At 32.4% G+C, this 26182-nt stretch overlaps 3 protein-coding genes across 7 annotated transcripts; 1 reads left to right on the top strand and 2 right to left on the bottom strand.

The window, feature by feature from the left end:
• Positions 1 to 2096: 2096 nt before the first annotated feature.
• Positions 2097 to 6078, bottom strand: LOC114179058 (pectinesterase-like). The gene is made up of 3 exons (XM_028065257.1): positions 5135 to 6078; positions 3969 to 4442; positions 2097 to 2798 (listed from the first exon to the last, which is right to left on the bottom strand). Exons 1-3 carry the CDS (start codon positions 6012 to 6014, stop codon positions 2584 to 2586), a joined length of 1569 nt encoding a protein of 522 aa, XP_027921058.1. The 5' UTR covers positions 6015 to 6078; the 3' UTR covers positions 2097 to 2583.
• Positions 6079 to 9206: 3128 nt separating this feature from the next.
• Positions 9207 to 12585, bottom strand: LOC114179056 (pentatricopeptide repeat-containing protein At3g14330). The gene is made up of 2 exons (XM_028065255.1): positions 12351 to 12585; positions 9207 to 11279 (listed from the first exon to the last, which is right to left on the bottom strand). Exon 2 carries the CDS (start codon positions 11203 to 11205, stop codon positions 9259 to 9261), a length of 1947 nt encoding a protein of 648 aa, XP_027921056.1. The 5' UTR covers positions 11206 to 11279; positions 12351 to 12585; the 3' UTR covers positions 9207 to 9258.
• A 4922-nt stretch (positions 12586 to 17507) lies between these two features.
• LOC114179059 (protein APEM9-like) lies at positions 17508 to 22782 on the top strand. Of its 5 annotated transcripts, none has more exons than XM_028065259.1 (8): positions 17508 to 17794; positions 17941 to 18023; positions 18778 to 18894; positions 18972 to 19115; positions 19189 to 19266; positions 19700 to 19982; positions 20763 to 21115; positions 22392 to 22782. In XM_028065259.1, exons 2-8 carry the CDS (start codon positions 17977 to 17979, stop codon positions 22519 to 22521), a joined length of 1152 nt encoding a protein of 383 aa, XP_027921060.1. In that variant the 5' UTR covers positions 17508 to 17794; positions 17941 to 17976; the 3' UTR covers positions 22522 to 22782. The 5 variants fall into 5 exon arrangements, with proteins under 5 accessions (XP_027921060.1, XP_027921062.1, XP_027921063.1 ...); XM_028065261.1 differs by having other exon boundaries at positions 17941 to 17984; XM_028065262.1 differs by lacking the exon at positions 17941 to 18023 and having other exon boundaries at positions 17509 to 17794.
• The last annotated feature ends 3400 nt before the right edge of the window (positions 22783 to 26182 follow it).

The following is a 26182-nucleotide window of genomic DNA, read 5'->3' on the forward strand; positions in this document are numbered from 1 at the left end:
AAATAAATTATAAAATTTAGAGAGTATAATAATAATAATAATAAGTTTTTCTTTATAATTAATAATAGTCATCTCGATAATAAAAATTATTTATATATATAATTTCTCTCTTAATTTCGACCCAAATATTAATGTTGGTGTTGTGGATATCTGTTGATTATATAATTATTTAATCTCTTATTTTTAGAGATTGATGGATTTAATCATTTTAATCAAATTTTGTTAAATTTATTTGACGTTCCAAACATGTTTTGCAGCTAACTCTAAAATAGAAATAAGTCGAACGAGGTAAACAACTCAAATGCTATCATGTAATACATTTAAATAAACTTAACAAAATTTGGTTAAAAAGACTAAATACAATCATTCCTAAAGTTGAATTATATTGGAACAAAGTTTATGAATAACTAATTTCAATTTTCACTTAAAATTAAAAGATAAAAAACATATTTGATTCGTTTAACAACTATCAAAAGTTATAATTTGATATCCAACTTTTTTTTCTCTTGCTTATATTACATTTAAGTAAATAAATAAATATAAATAAAATAATACTATTTACGGTTGTTAAATGAAAATATAAGAAAGTGATATTATATTAAAAAATTATTTATCGATGTAAGAAAAATTTACTCGTTTGGAGTTGTTATTATGTTGCCCCACGTACACAGATGCGTTTCCCTTTTTCAATAAGAACTCCAGAAAATCTGTAAATAATTAACACGTTGCACAAACAAAACTAATTATTTGAACATAGTTGTAAGTAATTTTTATCATAACTATTTATGAAAATAAAATAGACAATAGGTCAAACTAGTTTGTATACACTTCAGTTTTGTTTTGAAAAATCAGAGTCAAATATTTTAATTTGTGATTGTTTAATATTATTTCGAATTTTATATATTTTGTCCCACACAAGTGTTACAAAATTGACGCTAATTATATATGAAAAAGACAGTACACAAACTAATAAAAGAAAATCGACATTTACTTGTAGTTTTATTTTCAAGTTAAGCTTTTAATCTGTTTTTATTTTTCCTCCAATCATTTCCCTGGTTTTTGTTCAACATCATTGGAAATTTTTAATCGTAGTAGTTTATTAAAGATAAAGCGACCAAAAGACAGCTATTAGAAAAGATGGGTGGACCCTTTTAAGTCTTAAACATCTTATCAAACTTCTTTTTCTTTTCCTTTTCGACGATTATCGTATTAATTTTTCACAAAAGAATATGCATGCTAATTACAACTTGTTGGTAGCGGCTAAACAGGAAAAAATGCAGAAGAAGAAGAAGACTTGACATAACATGAGTTGTATTTTCAGAGCAAAACCGTTTGGTTTTTCTGTAATTGTATTTGATAGCTTTCACAATCCATACTTAGAATGTTAACATCAACAAAGGACCACATCCTAACTGTGTTTAACTTTCCATGTGACCAAGTTTCCTTAATAAATTATCATCTTAACTAGAAAACGACAACTTATACTATAATTAAGTATCATTAATCTTATTTGCGATGTGCTTTGTAGCAGTATAAACAGTTGTTTAATTTCATGCAATATGCATTTTATGACACACCCTTTCTTTTAGTTTCAGATGATTAAATAGCTTAACAGAAAATAAGAGCAGACAAGGATAATAATGAACAATGAACGTCTATACGATATAAAATTAGCAGAAATAAGCAAGATTAACGGCAGGGTCTTTATCTTTTTCTCCATGTCGGTTTAGATATTTTTTTTCTTCTAATTTTCAATTTCAAGCCTCAAATTTCTCGCCACTGGTTTGTGGGTCCTATATAGTAGGAATTATAATTAATTATCAATGGTGTTATTGGCACAAATCACTTTTGTTCTGAAAAGTATACATTTAGAATGACTTCTTAATCCATTTAATCTTTAATCAACTCCGAGATTAAAAGGGTGTTTAGTGAAAAGAGAAACAAATATTTTAAGATGAAAAAAATAATTTTTGTATGATTCCAACATAAAACATTTTTCTACAACCAAAAACAATAATGATATAATCGGGAGAAATAAAGAAATAAAAACATATAAGAAAAATGATGTTGAATATTTATGAAGGTATAGTACAAGATAGAAAAACTTGAATCAGAGACTTTTATACACTTATGCAATGAACACAGATGGGTGCCATTTGGCTACAATTATTCACATATATTTATATACATACAGGATTATCTTGATAACGTCAGAAAAAAAAGAAGAAGTAAAGTACAGAATATTGAATCTTCGTATCTATCTATCTATCAAGTATGATGATGGAGGGATCGATGCTTCCTTCAAGTTCTATCGACAAAAGGAACAGAGTGTCCTTAAGGTAAGGGGAGACGAAACCCACAAATAGAAGTACAGCATTTTGTGTACCCTCTGTACAAGGAAGAGCCCAAAACAGAAGCTACGTCACAATATAGTTGTCCTTTGTTTGAGGAAGTTGTTATGTCCCAATTTGGAAACAACACCACCCAAGTCCTCCCCACTTCACCCACCACACTGACCACACCACACACCACAACACAAGACAACACAACAAAACACATCGGTTTCATCATAGTTTTTGTTTTTCATAAACCTGCGTCAAAGGGCACGCCACTCCCAGGAATCCACGACCCACCGGCTAAGAATTCTCCGACGGTGAACTTTACAGCCTCGGCGCTGGAGATCACGCGAAAGCCTCCCCATTTCACCCTCCCTCCGGTGCCAGCACCTGCTCCTGTGTTCGCATGTTCACCGTAATATAGAGTTCCCAGTGCAAAGTTTCCACTCCACTCAGACCAACCTGTACAAACAACACCACTTTCACTTCTTCAAACGTAGGCACGTAAGTACTCCACTTACTACTTCTAACTCATGTTATTTTTTTTTAGATAAAAATATAGGAGAAAGCTGTTAAGATTAGAAGCATTTTGGTTTCATAAATCTTTATTTTTAATTATTTTAATTACAAAATTTATACAATTTTTTTAAAATAATTTTATTTAAATATTAAAAAATATTTTAAAATTTTAAAATTGATTTTTAAAATTAAACAGGTCCAACATGTGTAAGTTGTAAAAAAATATTATTATACAAGTTAAATAGGATAAAAAAATTAGGGTAAGTTTAGTTTTTCTTTTCTTTTAATTATTTCTTTCTATTTTCTTTTTAATTATATCACTTATTTATATCCACTTTTTCTTTTTCTCTCTGCCCCATACAACACCAAAGGGCAAGCAGGCTTCTGTAGCCAGTTATTATCCTTTTGAACACCCCATCTTTCTTAGAAGAGTATTAATGGATAGTAGTTATATATTTTATATAATTCTCGTTATTTTTCTCTCTTTTATTCTATTGTAGCATACCTAAATTATTTTTATATATATCTTCTCTTCCTTTGCTGTGTACACCTAAAATCATTTTACAACTCCAATTTTTTAATTAAAATAATTATAGTACTTTCTTTTCACTTAAAACTTATTGTCATACACTTTTACTATTAGAAAATTCTCTCTTACTAGTTATCAAATGATAGCAAGGTGTCAAAACATAATTTTACTTAATATTGTCCACTAGTTTTTTTCCTTCTAGCAATTATACTTGCATAATGAAGAAAAACGAGGAGTCCCACTTTAACCCTAGTTTTTCTCTCTCTTCGTAATCCTCGGAGAATATGAAAGTTTATAAGCTCGCTATCTAATGGGTTAAAGAAAATAATAAAACACACGGGATGTGGGTCTTACCCAACAACGAGTAGCCCTTATCTCATGTCTCTCTCCATGGTTTAGATTTTTCTATCTTAAAGTAAAAATAACCCTAAATAACTCCATCTTAAATAATTGGAGTAACCATCTTTAAAGTGATAAGGAAATCGTTCCAACCAATTATAATCTTCATTTTTTACTTGAGATAAAACCCTTTTGTATTATAGAAAATTGATGCAGTTATAGAGTATGAAGAAAAAATGGTGAACCTGCGGGGTTAATCAGGCCATCAAGGGCAGTCTTCATGATGACAGTCCTTGAGTACTTTTGCCATGGGCGACCAAGATAAGTTCTAAAAGAGCCCTGCACCGCTTTCAGGTCCCCAGCTGCAGTTATGAGACAGTTATGGATGATGATGCCTGTGTTCTCGTTAGGGTCGGTTCTTCCTTGTGCCGTCACCGTGTTCTGCTGGTTCCCCATCGGTTTTCTCACGTAGATGTTGCAGTTTTGAAGCACCGACACGGCGTCCCCGAAAATGAAGTCTACGGTTCCGTATATGTCACAGTCGCGGTAGAATTGGCGGTTGGCGTAGACGTATAAGGTGTCTTGATACCCCTTAAAGCTGCACCGATAAAACACCGAGTGGTCGGCGCCGGAACGGAGAGCCACCGCTTGGTGCTTTTGCGGTCCGGCGGTGTTCTCGAAGGTCATGTCCCGAGCAATGAAGCCATCTCCAGAAACAGCTGCAATAATGATCAACGGTTTTAACCTTTTACTAATGAGTACGCATAAAAGTTATAGATGCGAAATAAAATACAAAAAGCTTTTTATTTTTGTTTGTCTTTATCATGGAGAGATATTTCACCGAGTGTAAAGTGAAAATATTTTTGTTTGTGTCACTTTTGAAATAATAATAATATGAGAGTTTATTATGGTTGATTCCAGCGTGAAGGTTACTTTCACTGTTTGGAAAATGAAAAGTTCAGATTGTTTTTTCTTTAAATTTCTTGATAGTAAAATGATAAGAAGTTTTGATTAGGATTGTCCGTAACACTGAGTTGTACAGAAATGAGTACTACTCATGTCCCTGTCCCGACGGGCCCAGGTGATATAGGGTTTAATTTTTATATTAGTGAAAATTTAAATTATTATTTTTACATTTTTTTATCAGTATTATATTTCACATGTTCTGATCGAAAAAGAGAAAAACTAAACATTGATCTTGAGTAGATACTTTTTAGTCATTCAAATGCCATCTTTGAATTTTTGAGCTAGCTAGGTTGATGACAAGGATGGAAAGCTTTCATTTAGGTTTGTTGATATCTAGTTCTAGACACATGCATGACGAGGTTTTTCTGGTATATATATACAAACATAACATATATATACGTGAATGCATGGTTTATATGAATACAAGAGTGGACGATGAACTTACCAAAAGTAGCAGAACGGAATGTAGTGGAACCATCTTGCGCGTTGTCACTACCAGTAACAATAGTAGCACCCATACCATCTCCGATGATCATCAGGTTTTTCACAGTTCTCTTGATATCAATACTCTCTTTGTAAACACCAGCTTTGACGTGCACCACAACACGCCCTTTCCCACTGAGCTTAGCAGCTGCAGCAACACCCTCTGAGATGGTCTTATAGTTCCCAGTGCCATCCTGTGCCACCACAACATCAGCTTTTGATGTTGTTTCCTGAAGAAGCCTTCTGTCTGAATGTGAGATCCATGAAGGGAAGCCATCTGAAAGCAACTTTCGCCCACCATTTTGTTTAGTCGATGACAATGATGTCAAAGTCATAGCCTTGCTAAGGGACAGGGAATTGCTTAGCAGTTTGGAGAAATTGCTTAACATGTTGGGGAAGTAGTTGAGGTGAGTGGGAAGGTTAAATTCGGTGAAACCATTTTGGCATGTTTGATGATTGGCAATGGATGCACTCTGCCAAGTCAACCTGTCATTTAGATTGTTCGAGTTCACTGAGCGTTTGAGCTGATAAAGTGTGTCCTCATAGAGTTCCAAACAATCCTCCCAAGCAGACTTGGATCGCTTGTCCTTGAAATTATTGAGGTCCATGTTTGAGACAAGTTTATAAACCTGCATGGCTTGATCCACGGTGACCTTAAGGGCCAGGTCGTGGAAGGAAGAGGATCTAGCATCTAGGGTTGATAGTGTGTTGGTGGTTTCAACGTAATGTTTGCACACAGAGGGGTAAGGTGTTTCATTGCATGACAATGGTTTGCCATGCACAAGCAAGAGAGAATAAAGAAGACAGTATCCAATGAAACAGTTGAAAAAGAGGTTTTCCATATGGAAAATGCAATGATCGAAATGGCTTTTGAATTGGTGAGCTTTCTAGGAAACAGAGGATTTTCGTAGAAATGTTTGAGTGAAAAGTGCAAAGAGAAAGGTGCTATATATAGCCTCGAACATGGCATTGGTAGGCCATGGGGTTATACATATATGTGGATATAAAAGCGCATGAGGAACCCACATTAGGGTTTTCCAATTGAAAAGTGCATGGCCATGTCATTTGGGGGGGCATGCATGATGTTTACGTGATAATGTTTTGTGTTACAAATTAGTCAAATTCAATTAAGGGAAAGAAAGGTGTGTCTATGACATTAGTTGAAGCAGCGAAGCTAAGCCACAAGTTTATTCAACTTAGCGTGTGATGCAATTTTTGTGCCACGTAAATTCACTTTTTGGGACTTTAGAAACTTTTTGGCCACGTAGATTTCATAAAGTGGAAGTGACAGACGCAATGTAAGAATTAGATAATGGTCCATCCACTGTTATGCGCTTTTTCTATTTCAAAGTATGAGTTTAGTCGCCTAAATACAGTAGCTAGAGGCATTTAGCTCTCACTTTCCCATTGGATCCCACTCGTTTTGGTTCTCTAATTACATCCACGTATTCTCTCTTGCAAATTGATGAAACTTCTTTCAAATTAAGTATGGGAATCTTGTTATTATCACTTTTCCATCAAGCTTTATGACTACCCAAACTCTGTGGTATCACACTATTTCCTCTAAATTTGGTGTAGTTCCTTAAAGTTAATCTTCAGTCACGTTTCTTTGAAATTCAGGCACAACTTAGCATGAAATCTATAATTTTTTGTACATTACTCAACAATTTATATGTTTTTAAAAAGAAATGGTTCGTAAGATGACATTAGGGCTCTGTAATAGGAAGTTACAGTAAGCACAAAGTAAACTTCTGAAGTATATACAAGCCCAAAGACTTTAATTACCTGAGATAATACCATATATACTATATATGTAATAGTAAGTGTTATTTGGAAGATGTCTGTATAGAGTTTATCATGAAAGCAATTAAGCTGAAATAATGTTCTGTTCATTACCTTCAATTTACTTTCATAAAAATTACAGAAAAACCTCTTCGAATAAGTTTGTTTCCAAATCTCTTAATCACAACAATTCCTTTCTGTTCAATTATTGTCACACGTCTACTTTATCTCCCATCTCATTTTTTTCTTCTTATTCATTATATACTGTTTCTTGTCACTCATTCTTTTCTGCAGCAGTAAAGGAGAACATTTTTTTTCTTTAAACCAATGATTTACCATTTATCAACCAACCAGACAAGGGTATGTAATCATAACTTATTCAGCGTACTTTGAAAAATCATGTTACGAAGACTTTGCAAACTATAGAAGGGGCCAGAGCTAGAGGGATATATATTTAATTAAAATTTAATAAAATCATTCGTGTAAGTAAAACACAAGGCAATACAGACTTAATAATATTGATGTTTCTTCACCTCCCTCTTGTCACATCATCTTCCAATAATATTAGGTGACTTTTCATCATTATGAATTATTTTCGTAAATAAACAAACAAATAAGATTAACGAAAAAGACGTGTTGTTGTCTTGGGAAAAAAATGCTTTTTCATTCCTACATTTGTTTTGCATTCAGACCCAACCAGAGAGACCTAGAGAGGAGGAAAAAGATAGAGAGGGTGGTTTCATTAATTAGTTGCAGTCCAATGGTAACACAACACAACAAAGTAGCTTCCTAACACATGAAATTACACGTGAAGGTTTGCTTTTAGGGTTTTGGTATTAGGGTTCTTCATTGTTATCTAAATCAGAGTAATTAATTAGGTGACCGTCACACAGTGTTCTCTCCCCCCTTATCCCAACAGGGAAATTGCAGATTGATACGGTTGTTGGTGAGTCGTCTACATTTTTCGTGTATAAAATACTGTACACTTTTGTCGCACCACGTGGCACCCAACACCTCATTCTTATCAAACTTTTCTTAAAAAACTATATATATTACAATGAGTTGTACACGTGTGAACTTAGTGGCCTCAATTTCTTGGTATTCGGTTTGGATAATTTCTCCTTGTTTTGCCTCTACGTCGTTCTTTAATATGTAATTAGTCGAAAGTAATAATATATAGTCATTTTCGTAATCTCTTTCATTAGGACAAAGACTACTCCAACCACCAAGGCATGCAAAGCCATTTCCATGATGAAAAGTAGTGATCCATAACAAAACATGGTCGTCAAACAATTTAGGATTAACATTGGCCACAAATTTTATTTCTACAATTTTCTTTAAATAAGCTTTCCTCATCATGTTTAAAAATTAGGTGAAATAGATTTTTCGTTTACAAATATTGGCTTTGTCTTAATTCTTTTAAGAAATATAATATGTTATATTTAATGTAATACTATAATGAGTAGTGCTATGCGCATGTGAATTTTTTGAACGACGTGTATATCACATAATAATAATCACGAGACATCCGTTACGTAGGAAGTACTGAATGCATTATTTTAAGATTTTTTTAAATAAAATTTATTATTAATATTATAGTTTTTGTTACTGGGAAATTTAAATATTAGTTTTTAACTAATTTTTTTATTTTATTTTTGTCTCATTTTATTTACTATTTTTTATTTATTTCTATATTTATTCCACGAATATAACCATATATATGTCTAACCTATAGTTGTGAGATCAAGGTTTAACCATAGTTAGATTATCAACCTTAAACCGTCACCTTCACCAATTAAATTAAAAACTCTGTTTTAAAAATATTGGCTTACAGTTCTTCCCTATCCTTTTGATACTTCTTATGAAGATATTCTTTGGGTGAGAGCTGTCCTATACTTGCTTATTAACATTACCAAGAATCTTAAGGTCTGTGTTGATTGTCATTCTTAGATGAAAGTTGTTTAAGAAGTGTAATGAGAGGGTTCTATGTTTGGTTTTTCGGTTCGAGTATTTTGAAAAAGTCTTTTTTAATACATACTAAGAAAACAAGTTGTTTACATCCGCTTTGATTGGTAGCTGTAATTCTGATATCAGCTTAAAGTTGAAGCTTCTGCAATTGTTGCTTGAGATAAAACTTTTCATTCCTTTTACATCAGTCTGCAAAATTTATTTCGTATTTTATTGTTAAACCGAAATTCTTGAGAATGTTCTATTTACACTTTGTAATGTAGTAACTTCTAAAAGAACAATGCTGCCAAAAGCTCGAATTGGATAGTATTAAATAGTTATTCGTCTTGGTTTTGTTTACCAATAATCTTTACAAGAACAAGTGCCATTTTGAAAATGGTGGAACCGGTTTGTATCTCGTAATACAATTAGTCTCTTTGTCACTTTTGAAACAGCCTTCATCCAAGAATGACAATCAACACATACCCTAAGATTCTTGGTAATCCTAATTGGCATTCCTGCGCCAGTGTTAATGAGGGCAGCTACAGCAGCAAGACGCTCACTGTGCTCACAAACCCATGTTGCTTTCATATCTTCATTTATATCATGGAGAACAACACTCGTGTTAGGTATATATCCCAAGTCTTTTATAGCATTTGACAACTCGTTCCAAATTTTAATATACTCAGCAGAACGACGAAAATTAGTGCTCCCTCCAGCCACAAATGTATGAATCTTGTGTTTTATTTGTATCCAACTGCACCCGACATCTTTCTTGATTCCGGTCATGGCCATCCTTTCCCTAACTCTCTTCACATCTTCCCACATTCCTGCATTTGCATATATATTTGAAAGCATCACATAATTTCCAGGATTGTTAGGTTCAATCTCAAATAGTCGCTTAGCAACTATTTCAGCTAGAGGAACATTTCCATGAAGTCGACACGAGTTAAGCAATGACCCCCAAATGCTGCCACTTGGTCTCATTGGAATGTTCTCTGCCACATTTAATGCCTCCTCAAGTTTCCCTGACCTACCCAATATGTCCACCAGACAAGCATAATGCTCTAAAGATGGTTGCTCCCCATAATCCTCCATCGCATTAAACAGTCTTTGTCCCTGACTGGTGAGCCCTGAATGGCTACAACCCGAAAGCAAGGCAACGAAAGTAATCCCATCTGGTTTGATGGAAGACCTTATCATTTCATCAAATAAAGCCCAGGCTTCATTTATTTGACCATTGATTGAGTATCCAGCCAGCATTGTATTCCATGATGTCAAATCCCTGTTGTGCATTCTGTCAAACACCTTTTTACAATAACCAATTTCCCCGCTTTTGGCATACATATCCATCAATGAGTTTAGCAAAGGCACATCAGCATTCTTCCTAGACTTCACAATCTGCCCATGTATCTCCTTCCCACTATGAAGTGCAGTAAGCTGAGCACACACGGGCAAAGCAGTTGTAAGGGTAACCCAACTGAACCCCATTCCTTCTCCCTGCATAACTCTAAAAGCACCAAGCGTCTCTGATGGTCTATCTTGTCCAGCTAAACCAGCAATTAAAGTGTTCCAAGACACCACATTTCGTTGAGGCATTACCTCAAACACCTTTAAGACCTCATCTAAGCACCCAGTTTCCACATAAAACCCCAAAAGCGCGTTATTCACCACTTGATCTGCTTCTCCAACATCATGCTTCACAATTTGGGCATGGATTGCTCTCCCAAACAGTGCATTGCCCGAATCAGAACTCGCCTTGAGGGCCATTGAAAACGCGAAATTCCCTGGCTTCGTGCACTGTGACAACATGTCACAGTAAAGAAGCAAAGCTTCATGGGAAAACCCGTTTCTCGAATACCCAATAGCCAAAGCTACCCACACAGGTTCTGGTGGGCTCTCGTAGCCAATTCGGAACACATGGTGAGCCTCATCGACTCTGCCGCAAACGGAGTACAGAGTGATGAGCTTGCTCTTCAACGTGGGGCTGTCCAAGACTCTGTTTTGAGAATGAAGTAAGTGCAAGTGGAGTTTTCGGCCATGTTCCAAGGACCTTCTGGAGATGCAAGCATGGAGGAAGAGCGAGATACCTTCTTCTTCTGCTTCTTTTTCAATGGGTGTGGGCTTTGATGATTTGATTAGGCGAAGAGCTTCATCTAAATTGCCCCATTTGCAAAGAGATTTTAGGGTTGAATTGAATGGTGTTGTTCTGTGTTTATGGGTATTTGTGGTTCTAGGAGTGAAGGTAGCTGTTATCTTTGATTTGACAGTTATGGTGGTTGGTAGAGAGATGGGAAGGAGCATGATGAAAACAGACACTGAGGAGGAATGGTTTGTTTTTCAAGATTAGTTCTGAAACTCCGACGAAGGGGTCAAATCTGCAGAAAAATAATAGTAATCATATAACCTCAAACAAACCCAAGCCACAGAATCATATAACCTCAAACAAAAGGAATCCCAAAATGAAATTACTCATTCATCATATCACATTATCTATGACCGAATGAATTCAACGTCTTCCAAAATAACAATCGTGATCAAGTTCCTGCTGTGCATTCAATCATCCAACCAAAATCTATATACCTATTTCAATAATTAATTCAACAAATTCAACTTCATTATCTCAACAACAATAACCTCCGCAAGACCATAAACTCCACCTTCGTGAAGCCAAATAATCCTCTGCACAATCTTCATCATCAAATTAAAAGAAAAACACATTGGAATAATCCCAAAAAACTAAACCAATCATAACACCAAGCCACTCATATAACAGCTCCACCCCTGTTTTTCATGCAAACAGAACTTCTTTAAAAAACAAATCATGCATATCAAATGATACCAAATAGAGAAATCCAGAAAAAGCCAATAGCTCACTCAACCATAAGCATGATATTAGCAAAACCAAAAGCAATAATAGACAAACCAAATAATCTTCATGTGGCCATCATATGCTTCAAAACGAATGAATAAACTCATCAATTACATCAAATACACAATCCATGACCCTCCAGAACTTAATTCCAAACATTCGAAACCTTCTTCCCCTTATTAGAAACAATTTTAATCATCAACATTCACATATAAGTACCTAAACCCCTCAACCAAAAATTTCCTGTTCAGCATTAATCAATATCATCATCCTTACTTAAAGTTGACAGCCTGTTATAATAATCCAACAATCCCAAAACTCTGCCGGGCATCAATACAAGTTGAACCCAAACAAGAAACAAATAGAAGCATCTAAAATATCAATGGAATCTCATATAAACATTACAACCTGGTACTCCAACACTAACTCCATACAGAATCAACTTAAAATCAAAATCATACACACACATTCCACAATTTATAAAGAACAGCAGCTCGATTGCTAATTCGTAGCCAAACAACAATTTCAATTTAACCCAGATTAATAAAACAGAGAAAAAAGAGCAAGGATTAGACACCTCAGTAGCGCTTGAATCCTTTCTCTTCTTCTTCTCCTCTTTACTTCTCCTTCTTACGCTTTCTCTTCCACCTTTTTCCTTTAATCCTCTCTTTCTTTCTCCCGTGGTGTGCCTGAAATAAACAATCCATGAACTTTGTTTCTCAAACTCATCTTTGTTTCATCTATTTCTTATTTGAAGCATCTTCGAGGAACATTATCTCTGGACATCATTCATTTCAAATTTATGTGGTAAGTATATGTCTTGAATAGACATGTGTGAAACATCCGATTTTGTGTGGATAAATAAAATGTATTTTTAAAAATAAAAAATATATAATAAATAGGAAATTAACAATAAAGTTTGTAAGATGAGAGTGAAAAAATTAAAATTAAATTAATTAATTAATTGGTTAAGTTAATTAGGATTAAATTAATTCACTCACTGCACAAACTTTATTTCACCCTTTTTCTCTCACCAAACACACACGTCACACACTAATCTAACCTGATTAAAACACACTAATCTGAACTAATTAAAACACACTTCACGCACACACCACTAACCAATTCACACTCCACTCACAGATTCACTCAATTTTCTCACACACCTCACCCTAATTAACTCACGCACACACCACTCAGTATTTTCATTTTTCACTCAATCCTCTCACATAACCCTTACACTCTCCACTCACGCGGCACTAGAGATGGCAAATAAACCCGTGCCCGTGGGTATCACCCGAACCCGTCCCCGTTTTGACGGGGAATCCGCGCTTTGACTGGGTATGGGTATGGGTATGGGTAATACCCGAAATTTTCAACTGGGGATGGGGATGGGATATATATATACCCGCCCAAATACCCGTTCCCGCTTAAATTACTAAACTATTTATAATTTATTAAATAATCTAAAAAATATATAAATAAATAATATATTTACACATAAAATATAATATAATATAATATAATATAGTATATATACATATAAATAAAATATACTTTTATTTATATATATATATATATATATTTACACATATACATGTAATATAATATAATATAATATAATATAATATACATATAATATATATACATAATAATATAATATAATATATATAATATATACGTATAAAACAAATTAATCATTTAACTAGTGAGATCTTTTATAAACAAATTTATAACATTACAAATTTATAAAAATTTAAAAGAAATATATATATATATATATATATATATATATATATATATATATATATATATATAAAAGCATAAAATATCTACGCATATACATATAATATATATACATAATAATATAATATATATTATTATATTTATATTGTTATATAATATAATATAATATATACTTAAAATAAATATATATCTATAAAATATATATATATATATATATATATATATATATATATAAACATAAGATATCCACACATATAATATATATACACATAGTAATAATAATATAATATATAATATAATATAATATATATAAATAATTATATATATATATATATATAAACATAAGATATCCACACATATAATATATATATACATAGTAATATAATATATAATATAATATAATATAATATAATATATATATATATATATATATATATATAACATATTTCTCATTCTCTTTGTTTTTTGTTATACACTTTGTTTACTCTCTCAATTGTCTGGTTTGTTTTTCAAGATTTAATTTTGAAGGTAATTTTTCTTCTTCTTATTACATAATTTTTACTCTCTGTACATGGTTATGTTCAAATAGGTGTTCCTCAATTTCATTATATGAAATAAATTTTAGGTTACACATTTGATTATCTTTATTTATTTATTTATTTTCATGAAAATGTTTGACTCTTATTTTGTAGCTCTTCTTTTTGTTACTTTGGTTATACACTTTTTTACTCTCTTTTAATTATTTGGCTTGTTCTTTAAGGTTTAAGCAGATCTTCAAGGTAGTTTTTCTCTTATCATAATCTTAATTATACATTTTTTTTTTCGTTATGTTATGTTCAAATGGATATTCTCAAATTTGGGTCACACATTTAATTATCTTTACTCCTTTATGATAATTTTATTTATTATTTATTTTTTGTTTCATGATAATGTTTAATTCTCAATTTTAAGTTCTCAATTGCATAAATCCTTAATTTAATTCAAGATCAAAAGATGAAGAATCTATGTTTAAATTTGAATTATTATTAATTTAATTTTGTTATTTGTGCTATTTCGTTTAAGTGGTATAATATAAATTTTTAATAGTATAAAAAATATTTGAAATATTTTTAAACTTGATTATTGGTTTTCCTTTTATATTTTGTTAAAAAAGAAATTAACCTTTTTAGTTTGTTTGATTTTTTTTTGTTACGTATGTTAGTTTCTAGAGAAAATGAGCACAGGAGATCAAGATTTGCAGTACCAAGTCCACCACAGTGTTCACAACAACCAACTCCCTTTCAAAGTTCCAATAATGACAGTCAATCTCCATTGAATCCATCTACGCAAACACCTTCAGAAGTTCATGATGAAATACATTCAACAACACAAGTAGAGCCTGAGAAAGGGAAATTGAAAAGTGTTGTGTGGGAACACTTTGAAAAGATAAAAGTTGATGGACAATACAAAGCTAAATGTAACTATTGCAAGAAACTGCTTGGTGGAGAAACAAAGAATGGAACAAAGCACTTGCACCATCATACAAACATATGTATTCAAAAGAAGGCTTTAGCAAAATCATACAAACATATGTATTCAAAAGAAGGCTTTAGCAAAAGGAAAAGGGGGACAAAAAACACTTTTTTCTAAGATTTCAAGTGGCAAAAAGGAATTGGCTTGTGGAGCTTATAATGAAGAAAATGTCAAGAGGGAACTTGCAACAATGATTATATTGCATGAATATCCATTGTCAATAGTGGACCATATTGGTTTTATTAGATTCGTGACAACAATTCAACCATTATTTCAACTTCCTTCACGAAATACGATAAAGAAAGAGATACTCGGCATCTATGAACATGAAAAACAAGTTGTTATGAAGTTGATAGATACAAATAAAAGAAGAATAGCAATTACATCGGATATGTGGACTGCAAGCAATCAAAAGAAAGGGTATATGTCTATCACAGCTCACTATATTGATGACAATTGGACATTGCAAAATATAATTTTGAGGTACACCTTTTTTAATTTATAAATTTTCCAGTAATTTTTTTTATGCACCTCTAGAAAGATTATATGTCTTACAAAATATTGCTTAATTTATAGGTTCATTTATGTTCCCGCACCTCACACAGCTGATCGACTTTGCAATGTATAAGTTGAAGTTGGACACACTCATTAAGAAAGGGTCTTTGCTTCATATGCGTTGTTCAACACATATCCTTAATTTGATTGTGAAAGAAGGGTTAGCCGTCCTAAAAGAAGGGGTGGAAAAAATTCGAGAAAGTGTAGCATATTGGACAACAACTCCTAAAAGAATGGAAAAATTTGAGGAAACAGCTAGACAATTGCGAATTTCTTTCACTAAAAAGTTAAGTTTGGATTGCCCAACTAGATGGAATTCTACTTACAAGATGCTTGATATTGCCATATGTTATAAGGATGTGTTTTTTAGGTTAAAGCAACGTGAAGCTCAATACACTTCTTTGCCAACTGATATGCAGTGGTAATTTGCAAAGGATGTTTGTCGAAGGCTAAAATTATTTAATGACATCACAGAAATCATTTCTGGCTCCAAATACCCAACTGCCAACATCTTTTTCCCAAAGATTTGTGAGATCAAGATTACAATAAATGATTGGGTTAAATCTCCTGAGATAACCATTCAAAATATGGCAATACAAATGTTAAAGAAATTTGAAAGTTACTGGAGTGTTATTCATGATATATTGGCAATTGCTTCAGTTTTAGATCCAAGGTACAAGATGGACATGTTAGAATATTATTTTTATAAATTGTATGGTAATGATTTTGATCTGAAACTTAGTAGGATTCGTCAAATGTGCTATGATTTGGTTTTGGAATATCAATCAAAAAAGAATGAAACTTCTTCTTATAGAGCTACATCATTGGAGTTGGGAAAGGATGTTGATAATGATGCGAATGAATTTTTAGAGTTTATGGCAAAAAAGAAAAAATCTAGAACTACAGTTATGAAAACAGTTGGATTATTACTTGGAAGAAGATAATTTGCCGGTTACACAAGAATTTGATATCCTATCATGGTGGAAAACAAATGGGTTAAAGTTTCCAACCCTTCAAGCAATTGCAAGGGATGTTTTAGCTATTCCAATAACAATTGTAGCTTCTGAATCTGCTTTTAGTACTGGTGGTCAGATATTAACTTCTCACCGTAGTCGACTTCATCATATTACTATAGAGGCTTTGATGTGTACAAGAAGTTGGATATGGAACTCAAACCATTTAGGTAAGTTACTCAAATTTATTAATATTTTTTGTTAGTATTTTTTGTGAATTCTCATCTAATATTCTACATTTGGTGTTTGTAGGTGTTAAAAAATTAAAAGGAAAAATGTTCTCATGAGTGAAAATGAATCTGATGAAGAAGGTACATTATATTCTAGTAATTAAAATTTTCAATTTCAATTATTATATCATATCTAATTTTTCATTTTTTTTCTATGTGTAGGTGGATCGAATGCAAATGAAACCACTGATCATTTGTAAAATTAATAAATATTTTGGTTATTATAAAATTTTAGTAATGTGTAATTTTTTAGCTTTTATATAATTATTTGAATTTATTTTAGTTGTTATTTGATACTTTAATTTGAGATTTATACTATTATAATATTTTTCTTAATATTTGACATCATGAAAATCAAAAAGAGTATGTTATTTTAATATTGAATATTTTGATAGTATCATGATTCCGTTGGTGTGATTTTTAAATTTTTTTTATAAAAAATATTTAATTGATATATGGAACAATAAAAAAATGGGTATGGGTATGGGTATAAGAAAATACCTGTTACCCGGTGAGGATGGGGATGAGTCAAAAGTTGTATATCCGTTGGATTTGGGGATGGGAATGGGAATGGGGATGAATTTTTATTATGAGGATGGGAATGAGATCATGATACCCGTACCCGCCCCGCCCCGCTCCGTTGCCATCCCTACGCGGCACACACAGGAGGTTTTTCCTTCTCTTTCCCAAACCCTCACTGACACACACACGATTCTAATTACTCTCTCACGTTTCACTCACGGGGGCACACACTAATTCATTCACGCACTCACTCAGGTGGAGGGGACACAATATACAGGTTTGAGAGAGGAAACCCATAAGGGGGAACAGAAAAAGCACTACACTTCACCGAATAGGACCCAACAGTGAGAACGATTACGCACCCTCTGCCTCAGCCGTTCATCGCCGACGAGATTCACTCAACAGCAGTGTCTACATCCGAAGCTCTATAGCTGCAGCCCAAGGTATCTATGCCTCTATCCCTTCTCTTTCGTTCACGAAAAACCTAAGCTATAAACAGCCATTGGCCACTGGTTGCTCCTCTTTGTCTCTGTTTTATTGATTTCTGGCTATGGTCTGAATATTAATTGGATTATTTTTGGGTCAACAGTTGTTAAAGCCAAATTGATGAGGCTGCTGAGTAGCTATGAGTTGGTATTCGAGTTGCTATCATTGGCAATCTGTGGAATCTATGTGTGCACTTTTAAGTCGATTTTGTTGGTGTTTTTTTGATTCGTGACTGGGTTCATATTTTTTGATTGTTTCGGGTGGGAATCATTGGATTATAATGTATCTAAATTTGTATTTGGATATAGGGGCTAGAGTCCGCACTGTGTGGGTTACATGGGTGAGGTAGGAAATGGCCATGAAAAAAGAGAATGACTCGCATTGGTATAGATTTAATTCCATAATTGATTTGTTTGGAACAAGAAATGTCATCATCTGGCTAGGACAACCTGATATATAACATTGCACAGAATAGAATAGCAAAGACAACTATATCAATAAAAAAAAATGTTGGGTTCATTTTATTTGAGTTGCTGGTTGCTATTCCACCCTTCAGAGCAGAGCATCCTCAGGTTTATATCTTCTTCTTTGTATGATGGATTTTTTAGATGGTTTTTAAGTTTCTTTTCATGTCAGTTTTGCCTCTATATGATTGAGTTCTCTCTTATTGATCGGTATAAAAAAAATTTCTTGTAGTGCCCAATAAAAAACGTTTTAAAACTTGAAACACCGTCTTAGTGGCGTTGCTGGCAGAGGAGAGAGAGAGAGAGAGAGAGAGAGAGAGAGAGAGAGAGAGAGAATAATGGAAGAAACAAAGAGAAAGGGAGAAGATTATGCAACATGAAACCATTGATTATTATGTAATAGATAATACATAGATGAATAGTTGAAGAAAAGGGTGTTCTTGATTTTCCCCTTTTTGTGTTTTTGATTGGTGAAGTGAGGAGGAGACTATGCAAATTAGGACCGAGTCGATACAAATCAAGACGACGGAGTTGGAGTCAGAATCAGACTCTGAAGCTGCTGCTATATGGAATGAAATTGAGGCTTCAGAGAGGTAATGGAATAAGTGAATCAATTGTAGAACTACCCAAAACCAGAATCTGTGTGATGATTGTGTTTTTTCCGATGCAGCTTCCTTGTCTGTTCTATGTACCAAGAAGCTGCATCAGCTGCATCCTCTATTTTGGAACGCTTGCGTCATGCCTCCCTTGCAACTCCAGATATGCTAGAATCCACTGCCATGGTGCTACTCCAGGCACTTATCCACCTTCCCAGGTTTTTCTTACATTCTCATCTCTATCTTCTCCACAGTTCATTCTAAAATTGAATCATCGTTGCTTTGCTGCAGGAATCAACACATTCTCGATCAACTTAGACTGCATTTCATTTCAGTCAAAGCTATTCCTCCCCGTGTTCTTCTTACTGGGTAGGTATGCTTGTTTTCTTTAACATCTTCTGGTTAATAACAATTTCACGTGCCTTACGAGTTGGCTTCAGCTTAATTCATGTTCAGCGTCAATCAATTTGATTCTCACCTTGTCCATTTAGGCATTGCAAAGTTTAATACTCCCTATCACTGTGGATTGAACAGGTTTCCAAACACACCCTATGTCATGTATGATTGCCATTTTTTATTTTTATTCTTGATGTGAACATTTCATCCCTAACACCTGAATACCCGAGATAGCTTATTCGTTCCGGATCATGATTCTGCAGGACACTTGTCCTTTCTATAGTGTTTGACAATAGGGTTGTACTGTTTTTATTTTTTCCATATAGATATGTCTACAAACAAGGTATTAGTGAAAGACCATGTGTAAGGAGAGTGATACTACCTCTTTTTATTATTTTTGGTTCAGAGCTTGTTTTCAAATTGCACAAGGTTCTGGGCTTGGTGTTCAAGAATTTGTGGAGGATTTCCTCAATGGATGGAGTCTTGAAGATGCAAGATATTGTGCAGTCATTAAAGAGACAAATGTAGAGGATGGAAGTATAGAAGAAAGACACATAATTCTTGAAATTAATGAATATGTGGAAGTTGTCGAGCTTTATTCCGTCACACTTCTTGCAACAGTTAGAAAAGATGTAGATCTTGCAATCTCCTGGGTTGAGAATTCTTCATTGCCTGAGGAAAATCGACAGGTATGAATGTTCTCCACAAATCAAGTTTTCATATTAGTGGTTTTGTAATCAGGCATTTGAATTAGAAATTAGAAATGAGAAACAAAGTTATGGTGTAATTTTGATTAATTGAAATAAAGCAGTTCACTGCATTCTCTTTTGTCTTTATTGGTGGAAGGAATTAGATGTATCCTTTTATCGGTACGTTAAATTTATTAGTCTGAGCTGACATTTGAAAAAATTACTTGGCGAGCTTCTTTTTTTTATAAATACTGTTGTTTATTTTGCTGTCTGCAGTGGTTATTTCATTGGTAAACTTTATCTCTAGCTTTAATAACTACTCTAAATATTACAACCATTCTCTTAATGCAATAGCTTATATGTTAGTAGTCCTCTTTATTTATTTAAGCATCAGACTCATACAAAATCAGAGGTAAATACAAGTATGCCATCTAAAGCAGCCCTCTCATTTTCACACTGGAAAAGTCCATTTAAAAGAATTATTTCAAAAACTCCTCCCAAATCAATAGAGGGCTTATTTATAGCCTATACAATAACTGATTTAACTTAGTTGCCCACACTAAAATTATAACTTGACCTTTTTTCTCCTTCTATATTAAACTTGCAGAGTTTATAATACTCCCTAAATTTATTCCTGACATAACCACTCTATTTGGTCCTTTATTGTAAATTAAAAATAATAAACTCTTCTAGTCTTTTTGTAAGTATTGCCTTGTTTGCTCTTAGGCAGTGTGCTTCCCTCAGATTTGCTAACTATTTCTATGACATTATATTTTTTAGGGACTTCTGAGAAGGTTATATTCCATGCATTCTCCTGAAAGTACTATTGTGTCACAACCTTTTCCTCAGTCACCTACAAATAGAAATGAAGATTATTCTTTGAAAGAACGAAATATGTCCGAAGGATTACCTCAAGCCTCCAAAACCAAACATCTAAACAATGAAAGTAATAGGTCCAAGAATGCTCTTATAAAATTGTCTAAACAAATAGAAACATGTTTCTGTTGCTTCCGTGGTATCCATTTGAAGATTGGCTCTACTAAGTTTGTCATAACTAGTGGGAAGATCATGCTTGGTTGTTTACTACTGTTCATCTACTATGTTTTCAGAAAGAAGCAAGCCACTATAAAAAGGTACTCAATTAAATTTTTAGCTCCGTGGTAGAATGTATCTCTAATATCTGTTTTCTGCATCCTCTCATCTTCGAGGATACAATCACCATTTCATATCAAAATCATCTTTAGTTTTATATTAATCATATTTGTTCTTACCTGTTTAGTTGCTATAATTCATCTTGGGCAAAATATCACCTCTTTAGGACCTTTATTATTCTGATTTGTATAGTTGTATTTCTTTGTTTCCTTGTTTAATTTATTACCTCAAGCAATTTAATAGATTCCTGATTCAAAAGAGAGCTACATCCTGTCTTCCCTTTATGGGGCCCTAGCTCCAAACATCAAATCAAATTTTCCCCAGTTAATTTTGTGTGCAGCCGAAATTGGGAGAAGATCTGAAGCACTGATTGGTCATTTGAGAGTAACCAAGAAATAGATAGAATATGTTGAAAGGGTTTAGATTTTAGCTTTGCTGTGGAGATAGGAGAGAATCATGCTACCTTTGAAAAGTTCCTAAGAAAAACCAGAAGATGGTCCTAACAAAATTCCCATAACTTTTCTGCCCCTGACAACTTTTTAGAATTTAGGGCAAGAGAATAAGAATTAATAACAATTTTCCGTGATGATAAGAAGCTTAGAATCACATAGTAATAGATGACAACTTGCTTAATGGATGACAGATTCCTAAATATGTTTCTTCTCATTCCTCCCAGTGTTCCAAACCTGTCAACTACTCCCATATTATAATGTTAAAACTTGAAAAGGAGTGTTTTAGACCATACCTAGAACTGATGGACATCAAGATTTTGAGCAGGCAGCTTGAGTTATGTTTTTTGACTTGAAAAACTTGTGATTCCTAGTATTATTAGTTACAGAATTTGTAGGATATTTCGTAACCTTCTCTCAAGAACCATGTTATTCAATGGATTGACCTATATTTCGTGTGAGGTTTTCAGTCTCTTGTAATTTCTCTTTTAACCATCTAAGGCTGAGATTTTCCAATATAGTATCTACGTTCTTATGGAATCTGTTATAATAATGAGTAAAATCCATTTCTCTTTCTGCTGTGTCATGGTGAAGACCATTTTATTTATTTTGGGGTTGAGGCACCCTTGGTTAACAAGCAAGTGTATTATACTGAATACTAAATTAATAATTTGCATTGTTTACTGTAGCCAAACTCATTGAATGGATTTATAAAGGTTATAGCAAGTTCTGCAATATATATTTGCTCGCTCTTTGTGCTTCATAGGGATTACATGGTTCTGAATGACTGAGACTATTCGTGATTTAGGATTTTAAGAAGACAAGCTATCTCCGTAAAGAGGGCTTTGGTAGATTTGTGGCAGCTTGCGTTTTCGTACCAAGTAAATCCTCTGGCAGCTGTTCAACCGCCATCTGCTGCAACACGTCAAGGTCAGTGAGGCCATGATGGAATTCTTGACCGAGCATTTCCATAATCAGAAGCTTGTCATGACACAACTGATCCTCAACCAAAGTTTCAGTATGCTAATCAATTGCACCTTTGGATAACAATATATGTAACAATGTAGCACCACTCATCCTTCTATCAGTACAAACTTTCTTAATTTATCATTCTGTAGCTATATATTATGTCAGAAAAAAGTGAAGTATTGTATAATTGCATTATATGTCAGGAAGTGTTGCCATAATTTGTCCTTAAACTCTACATTTTTGCCGTGGCCAACTGGTTATTGTTTTAACACTATTTTTCTATCCATAGAAAAGTGGACAAAATTACAGAACCCGGTTAAAAGTAATAATTTACCAAATAAATGTACTGGTGAAAATTTTTCCAAAGGGCAATTTGGATGCAGACTTGACTGTTAAGCCTGCACCAGGAAATTATAGCATTTGAGTTGGTATATTTAAACTATATGTGCAGACGTGATTGCTAAGCCAGTCAAAGAGACGCTATTGAATTTAAAAGTGTAGAGGTTGCAATGGTTGTATAACTTCTTATTTTCTAAGGAAATGTAACTTCAATTTGATACAATGTATCGTACAAGTATTTGATTTAAAGTATTTGATTCGTTATTTACAAGGCAGAATGTGAACTGGTGAAATGTATGACAACAATTAATATATGGAAATTAATTAATAAGATTAGCTACTTTAGTTATTTGATGGACATTGATTAAAATAAGATGCTGGTTCAATCTCATAATGTTGATATGACAACACAATGTGTGTGTGATATGGCCAATTTTTCAAGTTTAAGATCAAATATATGTAAAGATAAAAATGTTGAGAATTTATCCTATTCATAACAACAAACACTTTAATCTTCATCATATTGTGTAAATAATTACAATACATATGTATACCAAATAATAAATAGTAAAAATAGAAAGGCTATATTTTGAAAGATAAATTTTACTTAAATAGATTAATTATTTAATATTACTTAAACTTTGAGGCTCTCTCTGTCTGCTCAAACATACCAGCCTTTTAAATTGTTTGTTTTTGTCAAACCTATGACCGGTTGGTAGAGACAAATTGGCCCTACACATCTACAATTGCAAAATTTAGATGTATTTTGTTACGATAATACCCAACAAAATATGATTTTATATCACTGATATAATAAGTTTTGTGAAATTTATTTGTAAAATAAATTTGTATAACTTTTGCGCAACCTAAAAAGAGATAAAATAAAGATAAGATGAATTATGTAAATCTAATATATAACTAAATAATGTTATGAATTTATGTGAATACTGCACATTCTAAGTAACTTTCACACATTAAATCCTGCTAGTTGACAACAAATGGAAAAACAAAAAATTATATACAAAGAGTTCCTAGGTTATGTAATTAATAAATTAAGACGGGTTCCAATTATACGATTTTCGAACAAAATAAATTCAGTTCCTATCTATGACATATAAAATATGAGTTTATATTTTTGTTAGAAAATTAAGGTAAATTATATTTAATTGGAATTAAAAAAGAATTTATTATACACTTTTAGCTAATTATAAAGTGATGAATTTTAGTTTTAATTGAATTTAAAAAAAGGTATGACATAATGTCCAATAAGTAATTTGAATACTTTAATTTAAATCGAAAGACACTTTATATCATCTCCTATTCCAAGTAGTACTTAGAGTGCAAGATAAGAAACAGAGAAGAAACAGGCAAAGTACAAGATTTTATTAGTGTAGACTATGAATAAGGAAAATTCCAACACAAACTTCATTATTTTGTGTTCTTCATTTCAATATTCAGTGTCGTCATGACTTTTGGAAACAAAGAAGCTGGCCAACATAGCACACAAATAGGATTCAGTTTTGACTTTTTGGGTAATTTCATTTATTTTCGTAATAAAAATTATTTGTTGACAAATTTGTTTTTTCGAAAAATTTGATAAAATTTTTTAAAATAAAATTAAATAGATTATTTTTTTATGTTTTATCAAAATAAAATAACAGTAATATATTTTTTATCTAAAAAAGTTATTTGTGAAATTTTGTTTGTCAAAATATAGTTATCCATTTTTATAAAGCTGTTCAGACCACTGTTTCTACTCCACACTTAACCCTACAATATACATACCAACTTCATCTTCACCTATCTCCATCGCCTCTTCCCATATACACACATAATCATCTTCTCATTTCATTTTTAATTTTAGTTTTGCTCTTATTTGCAAAGTTGTCATATTATTTCTCCATAAAACTGTATACTTTTACTATTTTTATTAAAAGCATTGCAAAGAAATAAAAATAAGATGTTTTTTTTATATATATAACAAGGCTATTCATATATAAGGATATGTCTGATATAATAACCATATATTGGTACGAATCCAGAGGATATGATCCATTGATAGTTAGAGACCAGTTCTTTTTTAAGAAAAAAAAATTTACTGAAATGGAATTTGTGATTCTATATGAATTCGTACAAAGAGTTCGGTATGTTTAAGTATGATTTCAGTGTCTGAAGTATATTTCAGTTCTCAAACCTTAAAAATAAATAGAAATAATCATTTTAATCTAATAATAATTTTTTTTTGGATTTCCTTTAAATAAGAAAATAAAACAAACTTAAGGGGCACTGCATTCGGTTTCCTGTCTCATACCATGACCCACATCTTTCTCCAGCAATACAAAAAACACTAATTTTTCGGTCAAATACATCTTTTATTTTCATTTTCGAATAAATGTACATATAAATTTAATAATTTATCCAACAACAATAATAATAATTAATGAATTAGTTAGCATGAATTATGATTTAGTATTGGATGGTTTAGAACCGTCGGATATATTGCTAATTTATTTATTGGATAAAATTTTGTATTTCGATGCAACTTGCGAGAAGGTACACAAATATTAATTTTTATTTACATAAAAAAAGATTTTGGAAAGAAAATATAACATATTTTAAATTGATGAGTTGGATATCTATCTATAAAGAGAGGTTAATGAATGAGTTAGATGATCTTTCATGAAAGAGTCATAGGGTGATACATTTTTTAATATATATATATTCTTTATAAATAATAAATGGACCAATGAGTTATTTTTGGCTTATTAATTATAAATGAAGGGATATGATTGGTCAAGGATGGTGATTCATTGGCCCTCCCATCGCCAAACACAAACCCTAATCCTTTTGCATGTCTTTTTACAAAACTACTTTTCTTCAAATAAAAGATTCTCCATTTTGTCAGGGCTTTGAGGCCCAACAAATGTTGCATTGCTTGTTATATATTCTTTTTTTTATTATTATTTAACTAGTTATTGGATTGCACTGGTGAGTGGATTGACATAGATCATTATGTCTCATGGACTAAATGCAATAAGTAAAAAATGAAAAAAAAACATTGGCTGAATAAATACCAAATAAAAAGATAAAACATTTTTGTTCATTATTTGGGTAAGTCAAAATGGGTTAAATGAATTTTATAAAACTATTTATATTAATTAGAATTTTTTTATTTTTATTTTTGTTAAATAACTGTTTTCTTAGTGTAAAGTTATTTGGTTAAATTTCTAAAAAATGAACATACACAACAAACCATTTTCCTTCAATGTCGACATGAAAATATTAGGGGAG

This window comes from Vigna unguiculata, chromosome 3, assembly GCF_004118075.2.
Source record: "Vigna unguiculata cultivar IT97K-499-35 chromosome 3, ASM411807v1, whole genome shotgun sequence".
In the NCBI taxonomy this organism is placed as follows: domain Eukaryota; kingdom Viridiplantae; phylum Streptophyta; class Magnoliopsida; order Fabales; family Fabaceae; genus Vigna; species Vigna unguiculata.

Bases quoted from the DNA above. Each gene is read 5' to 3' on its own strand.
- LOC114179058 (XM_028065257.1), bottom strand. From the start codon at position 6,014: ATGGAAAACCTCTTTTTCAACTGTTTCATTGGATACTGTCTTCTTTAT. The intron at 4,443-5,134 runs GTAAGTTCATCG...TCATTATTGCAG, and splicing joins ATTCCGTTCTGCTACTTTTG to CTGTTTCTGGAGATGGCTTC. The intron at 2,799-3,968 runs GTTCACCATTTT...TTGTTTGTACAG, and splicing joins TGGCCTGATTAACCCCGCAG to GTTGGTCTGAGTGGAGTGGA.
- LOC114179056 (XM_028065255.1), bottom strand. From the start codon at position 11,205: ATGCTCCTTCCCATCTCTCTACCAACCACCATAACTGTCAAATCAAAG.
- LOC114179059 (XM_028065258.1), top strand. From the start codon at position 18,345: ATGTTGGGTTCATTTTATTTGAGTTGCTGGTTGCTATTCCACCCTTCA. The intron at 18,410-18,777 runs GTTTATATCTTC...TGATTGGTGAAG, and splicing joins TCAGAGCAGAGCATCCTCAG to TGAGGAGGAGACTATGCAAA. The intron at 19,116-19,188 runs GTTTTTCTTACA...GCTTTGCTGCAG, and splicing joins GCACTTATCCACCTTCCCAG to GAATCAACACATTCTCGATC.